This window comes from Neomonachus schauinslandi, chromosome 1 (genome assembly GCF_002201575.2).
Source record: "Neomonachus schauinslandi chromosome 1, ASM220157v2, whole genome shotgun sequence".
Lineage (NCBI taxonomy): Eukaryota > Metazoa > Chordata > Mammalia > Carnivora > Phocidae > Neomonachus > Neomonachus schauinslandi.
In genome coordinates, this window is record NC_058403.1 from 202,003,167 (window position 1) to 202,019,299 (window position 16,133).

Below are 16,133 nucleotides of genomic sequence, written 5' to 3' on the forward strand. Positions count from 1 at the left end.
CAGGTCCCTAGGGCAGAGCCTGGTGCACAGCAGGTGCTTAACCAATGCTGAATGAATGACTGGGTGATGGAACCAGTGTGACTGGGGCTGGGTCAGGCAGCGGCCCTGTGCCTCCGCTGCTGAGCCCTGGCTGGTCCCCACAGCCCCACCGGCAGTAGCCGCTATGCCTCCTCGGGGGAACTGAGCCAGGGCAGCTCGCAGCTGAGTGAGGACTTCGACCCAGACGAGCAGAGTCTGCAGGGCTCCGAGATGGAAGACGAGCGGGACAGGGACTCCTACCACTCCTGCCATAGCTCGGTCAGCTACCACAAGGACTCGCCGCGCTGGGACCAGGATGAGGAGGAGCTGGATGAAGAACTGGACGAGGAGCTGGAGGAGGACCTGGAGGACTTCCTGGAGGAGGAGGAGGAGGAGGAGCTGCCTGAGGATGAGGAGGAGCTGGAGGAGGAGGAGGAGGTGCCTGATGACATCGGTAGCTACACCCAGCGTGAAGAGGTGGCCGTGGCTGAGCCCAAAGACTTTAAGCGTGTCAGCCTCCCATCGGCCGCATCTGAGAAGGAGGAAAAGGCTCCGGCTGTACCTGCTGAGGCCCACGACGTGGCCAAGGCAGCCCTTGAGCCGGCTGCGCCGGAGGAGGTGCCCACAGCTGAGCGGGCACCTGAGCCGGAACCCCCCAAGTCTGAGGAGAGGTAATGGGAGGGGATCAAGGGGCTGTCACGGGGTCAGTGGTGCTGTGATGGGGTCAGCATGGACCTGGGGAATGGAGGGGAGTTTGTCACAGGGTCATGGGTGGGGAAGCGGAAGGGAGCCTGAGAGGCCCGTCAGAGGGGGTACAGATGGGTCATCGTGTCTCTGAAGGGCCAGAGAGGCCACGGAGGACCTGACGTCGCTCCAAGGGCGGAGGGTCAAGGGAGGGCCGGCCCTGAGCCTCATGACGCCCCTTGCCTCAGTTTCAGGCGACGAGAGGATGAGGAAGGCCAGGAGGGTCAGGACTCCATGTCCCGGGCCAAGGCCAACTGGCTTCGAGCCTTCAACAAAGTGCGGCTGCAGCTGCAGGAGGTGAGTAAAAGCAGAGCCGCCGGCCGGTCAGGCCCATGCCCCGCCCGCCCCGGTCCCGCAACCCGTCTGCCCACCTCCCCGCGTTTCCCGTACCCCACCCACCCTGGCCATTTTCCGGGCTCTGCCCACACGCATCACGACACGCCCACGGAGAGCTTGGCCACGCCCCACTTCCGCACACCATCCACCTCGCCTACGCTTTCATACATCCTGGTCTTTCCATGGCTCCGCCCACACCAACCTGGCCCCACCCACACCTGTCATTGTCCTGGCCCCATCATTCCTGGCCCAGCCGCTGTCCAATCCGACCCCTCTCTGACCCTAGCTACACCTTGGCTTCATCTGTCTCCAGAAGGGCCCTTCCTGTTCTCACCCATGCCTGCCTGTCCTCTTCCCCAACCAGCTGGCCCCACCAAGGCCCAGCCCAGTCTCCCCCATGCCAGCCTGGAATTTTGAGTGGGGAAGAAGGAGAGATGAGCTGGAACCTGGAGTTAGGTCATGGTTACAGCCGCGTCAGAGGTCAAGTTCATGGACAGGGGTAGAGGTTAGGGATAGGGGTAGAGATCAGAGTTAGGGCAGCAGTCAGAGATCAGAGGTCAGGGTTAAAACTGGTGTTAGGGGGAGGAATCAGTGCCTGGGATCACATTGGGTACCAGTGTCAGGGCTGGGGAAAGGTCTGAGGGCTGGTCAGAGAAGAAATTAAGTGAAAGATAGATTAGCATTAGGGTCAAGGTGACTGTTCAGATGGGCAGCAGGGTTGAAGCCATTCATTTACCTCTTCAGTTGCTCAAGCTGCCCTAGGCTGGGGACAGAGCAGTGCCCTTATGAAAGGGGCCCTTCCAAACTGGGGTGAGGTTGGCAATAGGAGATCCTAAAGAAAGTCCCAAAGTCCTAGACCATCCAACATCAGAGCCACAGAAATTTCAAATCAAATTTCCTATGTTTTAAAACAGAATTTTATTTTTTTTAACTAAGTAATCCATTCACATGGTTCTAAATGCAAAGAGTAGAAAAGAATATGCAGCGTAAAGTCTATTGAATAACTTCCACTAAGTCAGCAAATTAAATGGAAAAACAGCAGCTACTCTTGTAATGGAACCAATCATATGACAAAAAATAATAAATAAACATGGGCAGGCTCTCTGGGTTTCACAGAAGGGGCATAAAACTAATCCAAGACGATCAGGAAAACTCCCTGGAGGATGTGACACTTAAGGAAAAGTGATATCCAAAATACTTCAATAAGACTTCAGAAGAGAGGACTGGACCCTCCCCACTCTTCGCCCACCATGTCACCCTCTAGCTGCATAGGAGGTGGGGGTGTCAACCCTGGTTCTGCCCTGAGATCCGAATGACAAATGGAGGCCGGTCGGAGGCAGTAGGTGGGAGGGCATACAAAGAGCTAGCACAGCTCAGGCAAAGGCCCTGGGGTACAAGATCAGATGAGCAGGTGAGGCTGGGAGAATGACAGAATCTTATGGGTGTTTGAACCTGTCCCTGAGAATCCCAGGACTGTAGAGCATGAGCTCTTGTTGGAGGTGATACTAACACATCCCCAGTTTGACAGACCAGGAGACCAAGTTCTATTGAGATTGGTGGTAGAGAGGAGCTCTTTTCTCCCCATTTTACAGATGGAAAACTGAGGCCCAGAGTAAGCTTAAGGACACACAGTGAGGACTAGGCCCCAGGCCTCCTGACTCCCAGCCCAAAGGGGAGACAAAAGTGGGTGGGGCGCCTACCCTGCCCTGGGGAGAGACTGCCCCACTGACCATATCTGTTTGTCCTACAGGCCCGAGGAGAAGGAGAGATGTCTAAATCCCTGTGGTTCAAGGGCGGGTGAGTAATGGAGTTGTGGGGGTAGGAGGAAGTGTTGACCCCGGAGCTTGAGGCTGCTTTACACCATAGCCTCAGCCCAGTGAGGGCAGCAAGGGGTTCCATTTAGACAGGGGACAGACCGAGTGACAGATCGGGGGAAATAATGTAGTCACTATCCTAAGAGATTCACCACAGACAGAAGCCAAAGATAGAACACACTGAATCTTCACAACAAACCCACGGGAGGCCTGCTACCCCTATTTTACAGGTGGGGAAACTGAGTCCAAAGAGGTCCATGCTTTGCCCCAACCGCTTACATTATTCAAGACCACTTCCCCCTAAAATAAATGTAAGATAAAGGAGAAGCCTATTTCCTGTGGCATATCTCTGTAATAGTGGAGTGAATTTTTTTTTGCTTTGATTCTCTTTTCATTTTATTTTTATTTATTTATTTTTGAAGATTTTATTTATTTGAGAGATAGCAAGAGGGAGCACAAGCAGGGGGGAGAGGGAGAGCTGAGCAGGGAGCCCAATGTGGGGCTCGATCCCAGGACCCTGGGATCATGACCTGAGCCGAAGGCAGACGCTTAACAGACTGAGCCACCCAGGTGCCGCTTGATTCTGTTTTTAAATATCTCAGATTATTGCTGTGGCTGCTGGCTCTTTAATGATAATCACTTGGTCTTATGTGGAGCAATTCGTCGTATCTAATTTCTTAAATTTCTAATTTTCGGGGCTTTCTTTTTTTTTTTTTAAAGATTTTATTTATTTATTCATGAGAGACAGAGAGAGAGAGAGAGGCAGAGGGAGAAGCAGGCTCCCAAGGAGCAGGGAGCCCGATGCGGGACTCAATCCCAGGACTCTGGGATCATGACCTGAGCCGAAGGCAGACGCCTAACTGACTGAGCCACCCAGGTGCCCTCGGGGCTTTCTTTTCCTTCGGCATCTGAGTGGTGAGGTTAGAAGATGTAAAAGATATTTTTAAGTTCCACTAATGTTTTAAAATAGCAGCAGGTGGGTGACTGCCTCTCTTTGTACATCCTTTGCACACAGAGGCATAGAGACAGAAGCTGTGACTCCCAGATGAGTAGGTGTCCTGGGTTGGGGAGCTCAGGATGCAGGGACTGACATGAGGATGTACGTGTGATTTATGGAGGAAGTGCCCTCAAGAAAAATCTGTGAGGCAGGCAGGATCAGGCAGGGGATGCAGCCAAGCACAGATGTAGTTCAGGGGTCGCCACACCTCTGCCTGATGGAGCAGGGAGCACTGGTACCTGAGTAGCCCCCCCCAGGGCTTGTCCGGAGTCATTGGCTGCCAGACATCTCTCTCAGTGGCCAATGGGAAGCTTCTGGAGAGGAGACACACCTGAATCCTCTTTGGGATGAGAGCAGCTCTCAGTAAAGTGAATTTGTACAGGCCACAGAGCTCGCTCAGATCCACCAGCTACACCAAAGCTGCCAAGAAGCAGTAGCCTAGATTTCCATTTCCCTTCTTCCCATCAGCTTTGACATCATTCCTTCCAGAACAGATTTTAAGATTTTATTTTTTTATCTGCAAGAGAGAGAGAGAGCATGAGCAGGGGGAGAGGGACAACAGACTCCCCGCCAAGCAGGGAGCCCGATATAGGGCTTGATCCTGGGACTCTGGGATCATGACCTGAGTGGAAGGCAGACGCTTAACTGACTGAGCCACCCTGGTGACCCATTCCAGAATAGATTTTATTTTCATTATTTATTTATTTATTTGACAGAGAGAGAGACAGTGAGAGAGGGAACACAAGCAAGGGGAGTGGGAGAGGGAGAAGCAGGCCTCCCACGGAGCAGGGAGCCTGATGTGGGGCTCTATCCCAGGACCCCAGGATCATGACCTGAGCCAAAGGCAGACACCTAATGACTGAGCCACCCAGGCGCCCCTAGATTTTATTTTATTTTATTTTTTTTAAAGATTTTATTTATTTATTTGAGAGAGAGAATGAAAGACAGAGAGCACAAGAGGGAAGAGGGTCAGAGGGAGAAGCAGACCCCCCGCTGAGCAGGGAGCCCGATGTGGGACTCGATCCCGGGACTTCAGGATCATGACGTGAGCCAAAGGCAGTCGCTTAACCAACTGAGCCACCCAGGCGCCCTAGATTTTATTTTTTTAAAGATTTTATTTATTTGAGAGAGAGAGCACTAGTGGAGGGGAGAGGCAGAGGGAGAGGGAGAAACAGAGAGAGAGGGAGAAGCAAGTTCCCTGCTGAGCAGGCTCGATCCCAGGGTCCGGGGATCATGACCTGAGCCGAAGGCAGACATTTAACCGACTGAGCCACCCAGGGGCCCCAGAATAGATTTTAAATATACATATCCATTTTCCAATTTTGAGCATAAGGAAAGGTTTCATGAATATCTTAGTATATTATTTAGATTTGCCTTAATTCAAATTTTCATTAAACGTGGGCAACTGCATCATCTCCCCATTCCCCAGATGAGGAAGCTGACATCCAGTGTCTTCATTTCCGAGGGCCGCTATGACAAATTACCACAAATGTGTAGCCTAAAACAACAGAAATAGATTCTTCTACAGTTCTGGAGGCCAGAAGTCCAAAATCAAGTTGTTGGCTGGCCCACACTCCCTCCGATACCTCTAGGGGAGAACCTGTCCTTGCTTTGCTAGCTGCTGGTAGTTGCTGGCAATCCTCAGGATTCCTTGGTTTGTAGATGTGTCACTCTAAATTCTGTCTCTTGTCACATTGCTGTCTCTCTTTTTATAAAGACCCAGTTATACTGGATTAGGGGCCCACCTACTCTAGTGTGACCTCATCTTAACTAATTATATCTGTGATGACCCTATTTCTAAATAAGGCCACATTCTGAGGTTCGAGGGGCTAGGACTTAAATGTATCTTTTTGGGAGACACAATTCAGCCTTTAATATCCACGGAGATCAAGTGATGTCCGGGCCTCAAGTTATGTCTATTGGAGGAAGGGGGAAGCCTGGGCCCTTGATATCCCTGTGTGTGTCTTGCAGCCCTGGAGGTGGCCTCATCATCATTGACAGCATGCCAGACATCCGCAAGAGGAAGCCCATTCCACTCGTGAGCGACCTGGTGAGCGCCTGTGCCCTCTTCTCCCCCAGCAGAGCAGGCCTGCCATAAGCAGTGCTCAACTTATACAACTGCCCATGGCAGACCTGGGACTGGGAGCTGGCAAGGTGTTCTCTGGAACTAACGTAATCTGATTTCTACCCTGCCTGCTGCATGGACACTTCAGGCCATGGTGAGTGATGGTGACCTGGGCCTTCGGTCTCTATCTCTTCCCAGGAACCGCCCCCCAACTAGGATCTTTCAACTGGCCCCAACCCATGGGTTCTGGGTGGGGGGAACCCTGCCGTGTCCTACAGTTTATGGGTGGAGGAAAGAGCAGGTGACTCACGACCTTGGTTCATGGAGTGGCTGGTAGTTTTGTCCTGTGGCTGGTGATCATGCCAAGTGCAGCTCCTGAGTCTGGTGGGGGATGGGTGAGTCAGGGGTGTGAGACTGCACACCTTCCAGGGTCCCTTCTAACCCGGAGCCTCTGTCACTTTCCAATTCTTTGCTGGCTCTGCTCCTGCTGCTGTGACCTGTTTCATATTTGTGGCTGTGGCTTCAATCCGTGGCTGGTGGCCCCAAACCATGGCTGTGGATTCTGCTTGTGGTGACAACCCCATGGGTGTGAATCGACCCCTGTACTCCCTGGGTGATTTCCCTGCCCCAGTCCCTGGTCCAGTCCAGAAAAGCAGGCATCACCTCGGCCTTGGCGTCCAGCACTTTGAACAACGAGGAGTTGGTGCGTGGGGCGCCTCCCCTTCCACTGGTTGAGGGGTGGGCTGGGCTGGGGGTTCCTGCAGGAGGAGGAGGAGAGTGTGGCCGAGACAGGCATTCCTCGCTCTCTGCTCTCCGCAATCTAGTTTCCAGAATTGGGTTGTGCAACACCCTGTCAACAGGATCTGTGCACAGGAAACGTGCTCCCACAGTGTGGGGGCAGGGAGAGGGACTGGGACTTTACTATACTCAGCAAGGGGGTGAGGGCGGGGCAGGACAGCGCCCCATGCCGGCCCCCTCCCTCCCCTCAGAAAAACCACGTTTACAAGAAGACCCTGCAAGCCTTAATCTATCCCATCTCCTGCACGACGCCGCACAACTTCGAGGTGTGGACGGCCACCACGCCCACCTACTGCTACGAGTGCGAGGGGCTGCTGTGGGGCATCGCGCGGCAAGGCATGCGCTGCACCGAGTGCGGTGTCAAGTGCCACGAGAAGTGCCAGGACCTGCTCAACGCAGATTGCCTGCAGCGTGAGCGCGGGGCTGGAGGGACGGGGCTCCGCGGAGGGGGGTGGGGGGGCGGGGCGGGGCAAGAACCGGGGCGGACTCCTCGGCCGGAGGATTGGGGCGAGAGGAGGGAAAAGGAGATGTGAGAGGGTCAGAGGTCAGAGAGGGGTGGGGCAGGACTCAGGGACTAGCTAAACTGTGCAACGAATGGGTTTCCTGAGAGTCAGCGGTTCCGCCGGAGAAAAATGGGTTAGGGTTAGGGTTAGCTCGGGAGGGAGGGGGCTCAGAGTGGGGGGAGGAGTCAGAGAAGGGGCGGGGTCTTGGCAGGGAGCGGGGATTCAGAGGAGGGGGGACTCGCGTAGACAGGTGGGGACTGACGGGTCCAAGGGGTAGGAGGATTCAGAGAGCAGGTAGAAAGCTCTAGCAGTTCTAGCTTTGGGGTGCGAGTCACCTGAGCCGCCATGGCTTAAAGTACCCTTGGCCACAGCCGAGGAAGCTCTGGAATGGGAGTTGGGGTTCTCGCTCCAGTGAGGGAGCGCGCTCTGGACAGTGACTGCTGTCTGCGTCCGCAGGGGCTGCAGAGAAAAGCTCCAAGCACGGGGCGGAGGACCGGACGCAGAACATCATCATGGTGCTCAAGGACCGCATGAAGATCCGGGAGCGCAACAAACCTGAGATCTTCGAGCTCATCCAGGAGATCTTCGCCGTAACTAAGACCGCACATACACAGCAGATGAAGGCGGTCAAGCAGAGCGTGCTGGACGGCACATCCAAGTGGTCGGCCAAGATCAGCATCACTGGTGAGGCCGCGGGGGTTGGGGAGGTTGCACAGGGTCCCTTCTTAGCCCCCTGTGCTTCCTCCTATGGCTCTTCCTTTTGCGGCGTGTACTTGAGTGTGTCCATGTCTTTCCCATGTCCATATGTGTGTTTGTGCTCACAGGGTGGGCATGTATGCCTCCAAATGTGAGCGCATGACACTCTATCTGGATGAGTCTTGATTGGTGCCTCCCCCAGAATCAGACCCCAAGAAGAGGAGTTGAGGGCACATTGTTTCTTTGGGGGGTGATGCCATGGGAGTTGAGAAGTGAGCTTGGGAGAGAAGGAGCCCTACACAGGGTGCCAATGATCAGGCAATGCTGTGGACAACTGGGGCTCATTCCCCTCGGGGACCACTGGGGGACAGTGTTGAGCTCACACAGCAGAGTGGTCCTACCCAGGGATGGGAGCCTTAGGGTGTTTATCCATGCCCAACCTCATTCAAATTTCCCGGAAAGACCCCAAGATGAGGATTTCAGAGCAATGTGTATCCAGGAAGTGGCCCCAGGAAGCCCCAGTGCGGCTGGAGATATGAGTCTGGGAGCAGGTAGGGAAGGCACATAAACAGGTGGCTTCCAATAAACAGGTGACTCCATGAGCAACTGTAAGCTCAGTCCTGCTGGAGATTTCAGGACAATGTATAGAATGTCCTACCCAGGGGTGGCCCTGGGGCACCTTCCCATTCGGCATCAGCTGAGGGCTCCCTGGGTGTTAACTCTCTAGCAAGTCCTTTATGTCTTGTGGGTGTCCCCATGGGCTCCTGTGGTCAGAACAAAGCCCTCAGGCCATGTCACAGGTGTCTCCAACAAGCAACCTGCAGCCCGTGACAGGGACTGTTTTCAGCATACCTCACTCCTTGAGCCTATATTTGTATTTGTCCTGTGTGTCTTACAGTGGTCTGTGCCCAGGGCCTACAGGCAAAGGACAAGACAGGATCCAGTGACCCCTATGTCACTGTCCAGGTTGGGAAGACCAAGAAACGGACAAAAACCATCTATGGGAACCTGAACCCTGTGTGGGAGGAGAACTTCCACTTGTAAGTGACTGGCTAAACCCCTGAGCCCCCAGGGGGAGCTCTCTGCTGGGGCAACTGAAGGGGGCTCCAAGACCAGCCTGTGCCAGCCACCTGACCCCAGCCTCTGCCTCTCCCTGCCCTGCAGTGAATGTCACAACTCCTCAGACCGAATCAAGGTGCGTGTCTGGGATGAGGATGATGACATCAAATCCCGTGTGAAGCAGCGGTTTAAGAGGGAATCTGATGACTTCCTGGGACAGACGATCATCGAGGTGCGGACACTCAGCGGCGAGATGGACGTGTGGTACAACCTGGGTGAGCATGGGTGGTGTTCTGCAAGGGACAGGGAGGGCGCCCCAGGGAGCCAAATTGGGGAACGAGTGTCAGGAGGAGTTAGTCTAGGAGCCCAATCTGATGGGGGGGGGCAGGGTCTGTGAGCCCAATCTGATGGAGCAGGAAGCAAGACCTGGGGATCCTAGTCTGAGGAGAGAGGCACAGACCCAGGAACCCTGTCTAAGATGAGTAGATTCTGGAGATCTTGATTTGATGGGGGAAGCAGGGCCTGGGAGCCTAGTCTGGGGGAGAAGCAGGGATAGTCCATGCTAGGGCTAGCCCAGCCTAGCCCAGCCTAGGGCTGCTGGTTAAAGAGGAAGATGCAGACTCAGGAATTTAACCTGAGCAAGGAAGTAAGGTCTGGAGTCCTAGTTGAAGGAAGAGACAGGGCCTAGCGAATTCTAGGCTAATGGGAGTGGCACAAGTTTAGAGAGCCAATCCGAGAAGATACCCAGGTCTTAATCTCAGGGAGTCCAGGAGGGCTACAGTCATGCATACATTAAAATATCCCGGGCCTATATTGGAAAGTTCTGATGCAGCCATCCATTTCTGTTTTTCAGACAAGCGGACTGACAAATCCGCTGTATCAGGTGCCATCCGGCTACACATCAGTGTGGAGATCAAAGGCGAGGAAAAGGTGGCCCCCTACCATGTCCAGTACACTTGTCTGCATGAGGTGAGGCCCACTGCTCTTCCCTGCCTTCAGGGCTCACTATGATCTCCCACATTGCCTCCACTTGGAATTCCTGCCTGCCCCAGCCCCACCTTCCTCTTTCCGGCCACACCATCCACAATCCTCAGGCCTCTAAGACTATCCCCCATGCCATTCCTTCTGCCTGGAAAACTCCTTATTCATCCAGCTTCAGGGCCCCCTCCTTTGGGAAGCCCTCCCTGACCTCCAGGCAGACTCTCACTACCCAGCTCCAGGTCTTCCATTTGTTCCAGACCTGAACAGGGGGGGTTCCTGGAGAGAACTCAGTTTGTTGAATGAATAAATGATTGATGGACAAATAGACAATAAATAAGTGGATAAAAGGATGGGTCGACGGACAGATGTGGTTAAACTATTGGAAGTATGGATAAGTGGATGAGTAAATTTGGGGGCAGTTGGATAGGTGGATGGGTGGAAAGATGGATGATGGATGAATGGATGGATAAATTGATGGGTAGATAAATAGGTGATGGATGGTTGGATGGGTGGATGGATGACTTGCTGGATGGAGAGATTAAGTTGTGGGTAGTTATAGGGGATGGATGTGTGGTTGGATTATTAAAAGAGAGGATTAGTGCATGGGTGAAACTTTGGGTAGATGAATGGGTGGGTGGGTGGATGAGTGAATGAATGGGCAGGCAGACCGATGGAAGTTTAGATAGAGAGTGGATAGATGGATAAATGGATGAATGTATGAAAGGATAGAGGAGTGGATAGGTGGATTTTGGGGTAGCTGGATCGATGGGTGAATGGGTAGATGGATAGATAAGTAAATGGGTGGGTAGGTGGGTGAAGTGTTACAAGGATGGATGAGTCAATGGGTAAAATTTTTGGTAGTTGAATGAATTGGTGGGTGGTGGATAGATGAAAGAGTAGATGAATAAATTAATGAATAAACAAATGGATGATGTAAGCTGCCCCAGACCTGGGATCTCTGACCCCTTGTGCCTCAATGCACTCTTCATGATGCCTTCTCCCTCTTGGTGGCAGAACTTGTTCCACTTCGTGACAGATGTGCAGAACAATGGGGTTGTGAAGATCCCAGATGCCAAGGGTGATGACGCCTGGAAGGTTTACTATGATGAGACAGCCCAGGAAATTGTGGATGAATTTGCCATGCGATATGGCGTAGAGTCCATCTACCAAGCCATGACGTGAGGCTGCAGGCTGGGGTGGACATGAGGGCAAGGTGCAGGAAACTGGGGTGAGGGGGACACCAAGTGGACCCTGGCAGATCTAGTGGTGGAAGGATTCTTGGGAGAAGGAACCAAAGAGGATGTGGGTGTGGTGGGCATTCTATAGTCCCTTGGAGGTTAGGAAAGTGCCATTTCTGGGAGCTGAAGCGTGGTGAGAGTCAGAGTTAGAGGCAGAGATGGGCAACCCAGAGAGGAGACAGAGAGAAACTTGGAAGACACAATCAGCCAGAGGGAATGGTTTGAAGATTAGAGGGAGCCACTTACAGATGCTGTCTTGGAGGCCTTCTGGTGGGACACTGCCTGTCCTGGCTGGATGCCAGGCCCAATTTCTCCCACTCCCTCCCACCAGCCACTTTGCCTGCCTCTCCTCCAAGTACATGTGTCCTGGGGTGCCCGCCGTCATGAGCACCCTGCTCGCCAACATCAATGCCTACTATGCGCACACCACCGCCTCCACCAACGTGTCCGCATCTGACCGCTTTGCTGCCTCCAACTTCGGGGTCAGTCCCAGGGACTGGGGCTGGGGGAGGAGGGAGAGCCCAACCCCGTGCTGGTCAGACCCTGTGTGACTCCCTGGTCTCCAATCTGGAACTGACTTAGTGTGTGATTTTGCACCAGTCACTTGCCCTCTCTAAGCCTCAGTTTACCACTCTGTAGAATGGAAACAGATATCACGATGGTTCAGTTCAATAGTGGATGGGGTACACTTAGTGTATAGTAAGCACTTACCCAATATGGTAGCCGCCTTTAGCTGCTACACTTGACCCCCATGTCCCTGCTTCCATCCATCCTCCTCCTGTCCCTCCTCAGAAAGAGCGCTTTGTCAAGCTCCTGGACCAGCTGCACAACTCCCTGCGGATCGACCTCTCCATGTATCGGGTGAGAAGTACATGCATGATGACTTGGTTGCTCCTACACATGTTTGTGCCTGTAGGGGAGAGCTCCCAGCCAGTGTGCACATGAGAGGACCCATCTTAACATGTGGAATGTGTTCCTTTGACATGTGTACACATATGTGGGCAGCACCTACCCAATTTGCTTGGTGCATCCAACCAGATACCCCCCCCCCCAGTTGCTTCAAGGTGTTCTCATGGATACTCACATACTTCCTAGAACTTGGGGGGCTCTTGTATTTCCCCTAAAACAGTCTCCCTCTACCCAGCCCTCTTCCATAATCCCACCTCTCTTCTCCCTTCCAACAGAATAACTTCCCAGCCAGCAGCCCAGAGAGACTCCAGGACCTCAAATCCACTGTGGACCTTCTCACCAGCATCACCTTCTTTCGGATGAAGGTAAGAAGGAGACCCAGTCCCATTAGCTTTCCATCGGGCATTTTCTAGCACTCTTAGCTCCTAACCAAATAACATTTCTCCTGGAGAGTAGTGCCCTTTCTCAATGACCCTCTGCTTTCATACTGCTACATTTCCTTAAACTCATAACCACTTGTAGCCACTTCCTGGGTACCACCTGTTCCAGCTATGCTGACTTGTGCCTGTCTCCCTCCCTCTAGGTGCAAGAACTCCAGAGCCCACCCCGAGCCAGCCAGGTGGTGAAAGACTGTGTGAAAGCCTGCCTCAACTCTACTTATGAGTACATCTTCAACAACTGTCATGAACTCTATAGTCGGGAGTACCAGACAGACCCGGTGAGGACCCCAGATAAAGCAGAATGGAATAGGGGATACCAACCAGACCCTGGCCCAAGTCCTAGGTCTGCCCCTTCTCAAGTGACTTAACTGAGCCTCAGTATCTCCCTCTGTAAAATGGGGTCATAAACCCATATCTCAGAATTGAGGAGAAAATTTAATGAGATGCTATCTTTAGATAAAATGTAAGTAAATGCTTAGCACCTGATATACAATAGATGCTCAATAAATTCAGTTTTAGTTAAACTTAGTTGAGTTTGGCATGCAGTTTGCCTAGGATAGAATCACTGTTCAATAAATGTTGAGTTTAATTTAATTTCTTCAGTAGAGTTGAGTTTTGGTCATTTCAACTCAATTTATTTGAGATCTTTCAACATGTGTTTTTTTATCTACACATATAATGCCAGGATTGTCAGTAAGGTTTCAAGGAGTTCATACCATTTTAGAAGGGAGAGATATATACATTGAAATTCACAACCTAGGGTGATTAGCCCTGGGATGGAGGAATTGCAGGAGACTGTGGGGGCTAAGAGGGCCCTACCTCACCTTGGGCTTCAGATAGGAGATAACACATAAGCTCAATTTAGTGATATTTTATTTCATTCTCTTCATTTACATTCAGTTGACTTCAAGTTGAAGTCAACTTGAGTTGAAATCAAATCACTTTTAATTGAATTGTGTTGAGGTACAGTGGATTAAATTGGGTTGGGTTTAGTTCAACTATAAACAGTTTAGTTCCATTTATTTCTATTCAGGTGACTTAAAATTACTCTTGGCTAATCAGTGAGCAGAACTGAGTTGGATTAAGCTGGGTTTAATTTAATAAAAATCCATTTATTTATATTCAGTTGACTTGAAGTTATTCTTGACTGGGTTGAGTTGGCTTGAGTGAGGATGAGCTGGGTTGTTGGGTTAGGTATAGTTGGGTTCAAATGAATTGGGTTGAGTTGGGCTCATTTCAGTTGAATTTAGCTACATTCATTTTCATTGATTGACTAAAGTTGGATTGAACTGACCTGAGTATGTTAGGTTCAGTTGAGTAGGTAGAGTTGGATTGGATTGACTCAGTTGAGTTGAATTAGATTAAGTTAGGTTGGGTTGAGTTCAAGTCAATTTATTCCCATTATTTTGACTTAGGATGATGTTGATTTTGGATGAGTTGATTAGGTTCAATCCAATTGAATTCATTTGAGTTTAATTCAATCCAGTTAAGTTTAATTCCACTACATTCAGTATAATTGGCCCAGGTTCAGTTTCATTGAATTAATTCTGAGAATCTCCATCTGTTAATCTAAATGGGCCTGATTGACATTCATTTCAGTTCCATTTGGTTTAGTGGGCTTCAGTTTTTTTCAACTAAATTCAGTTCTATTCACTTTTATGAGTTGAGTCTAATTAAGCTTTGTTGAGCTGCATGGACATGAGTTCTGTTTGGGCCAGTTTACATGAATTCAGTTCCTTTTCATACAGCTCTCCTACCTGAACCACCCATGTGTTAATGGGACCCCTTCCTTACTAACCTCCTGCCCCTCAATAATGAACTAACTGAGGCACCCACCTATGGACCCATTTGGCTAATGTCTCCATTTCCCCACTCCAGGCCAAGAAGGGAGAAGTTCCCCCAGAAGAACAGGGACCCAGCATCAAGAACCTTGACTTCTGGTCCAAGCTGATTACTCTCATAGTGTCCATCATTGAGGAAGACAAAAATTCCTACACTCCCTGCCTCAACCAGTGAGTTGTGTATCTGTGCAGTTAATTATCTGAAGGTCATCATGTGTGTGTGTATGTGTGCACAATTTTGTGTCTTATGTGTAAAGGTGATCATGTCTAATTACACATAAAATGATGTGTATGTGGAGGCAACTGTAGGTGTGGTTGTGCCTGAATGAAATATGGCATAATTTATAAACATAAACATAAAATTGTGTGTATGTATAAAATCACTGGTGTAATCAGACATGTATTTTGTATGTGCTGATTTGTGTGAATAACAACGTGTACATATATATATAATTTTGTATATGTGCGTAGGTTCATAAATAACAATTGACAGTGTTGCTCAAGTACTTACTATGTGCTAGATACTCTACTAAATGTTTTACATTTAAATTGCATTGTATCTTGTGTGTGGGTGTAATTCTGTTTATAGTTGTGGCCTATGGGTTTAATTGTATATTGTATATGTGCATACAATTGTGGAATGCACTTCAATATGCAATATTGTATATTGTGTAATTGTGTGTGAGTATGGACACAGTTTTGGTTTGTAGATTTATATGTCTGTAGAGTTTTCATCTGTGTTAGCTGAATGAACTGTTGTGTCTTATTTTTCCCTGAGTGCTAGAGGGGCTCCTAACTCTGGCATGCCAGTATCTCTTGGTTAGTTAGATATTCAGTTAAGATCAGGGATTTGGGATGGATGGACTGAAGGGTGGATGGATGTATGGGCAGCTGGATGGAGATATGATTGAATGGGGAGATGAACAGATGGATGGGTAGATGGTTGGATGAATAGGTGGATAGATGGATAGATTGGCGGGAGGATGAATGAGTAGTAAAGGAATGGATGGATAGCTGACTGGATGGATGGATGGATGGACGGATGGATGGATGGATGGATGGATGAGTAGGTGGGTGAATGGATAGATTGGTGGAAGGATGAATGGCTAGATAAAGGAATGGATGGATAGCTGGTTGGATGGAGAAGTGGATGGGTGGATGGATGGATGGATAGATGGATGGGTGAGTGAATGGATGGGTAGAAAGGTGGATGACTGGGTGAATGAATGGATGAAGGGATGGAGAGATAGATGGGTGGAGGCTCAGGGAGAAGCAGGGCTTCAGTTCAAAGTCACTCAGCAGGTCAGTGGCTTTGAGGGAGCTTGAATCCAGAACGCTCTGTCTGTCCCACACTACCCTCCGGGCTGGGAAGGCCAAAGCAGCCTGTGCCACCCTGCTTCCATCTGCCAAGGTTTCATACTTCCATGACTTTGACTAGGTTTCCCCAGGAGCTGAATGTGGGCAAAATCAGTGCCGAAGTGATGTGGAACCTGTTTGCCCAAGACATGAAGTATGCCATGGAGGGTGAGTGTGCCCATCCCCATACCTTCTAGCCTGGCTATAGCAGGTAGCTGTGCCTCAGTAGTATCCCCTCCAAGGCTGTGAGCATCCTGGACCCTCAAGCTTGAGGTTGGACACCTGTGATGGCCAGAGCTGGTGCTGCCAAGACAGGGGGTAGAGACCTTCCATTCTTC

The 16,133-nt window shown here is 50.7% G+C and overlaps 1 protein-coding gene across 1 annotated transcript in view; it reads left to right on the forward strand.

Annotated features, from left to right (window-relative positions):
- The window catches only part of UNC13A (unc-13 homolog A), a 58,729-nt gene that overhangs the window by 23,740 nt on the left and 18,856 nt on the right, over positions 1-16,133 (forward strand). The window contains exons 10-27 of the mRNA XM_021683126.1: positions 144-689; positions 951-1,059; positions 2,849-2,895; positions 5,881-5,959; positions 6,123-6,128; positions 6,606-6,677; positions 6,964-7,183; positions 7,732-7,959; positions 8,870-9,011; positions 9,136-9,305; positions 9,884-9,999; positions 11,026-11,189; positions 11,581-11,731; positions 12,042-12,110; positions 12,434-12,523; positions 12,742-12,876; positions 14,477-14,610; positions 15,878-15,963. Of these exons, the coding sequence (XP_021538801.1) occupies positions 144-689; positions 951-1,059; positions 2,849-2,895; positions 5,881-5,959; positions 6,123-6,128; positions 6,606-6,677; positions 6,964-7,183; positions 7,732-7,959; positions 8,870-9,011; positions 9,136-9,305; positions 9,884-9,999; positions 11,026-11,189; positions 11,581-11,731; positions 12,042-12,110; positions 12,434-12,523; positions 12,742-12,876; positions 14,477-14,610; positions 15,878-15,963 (2,564 nt within the window). The remainder of the gene's footprint in view (positions 1-143; positions 690-950; positions 1,060-2,848; positions 2,896-5,880; positions 5,960-6,122; positions 6,129-6,605; positions 6,678-6,963; positions 7,184-7,731; positions 7,960-8,869; positions 9,012-9,135; positions 9,306-9,883; positions 10,000-11,025; positions 11,190-11,580; positions 11,732-12,041; positions 12,111-12,433; positions 12,524-12,741; positions 12,877-14,476; positions 14,611-15,877; positions 15,964-16,133) is intronic.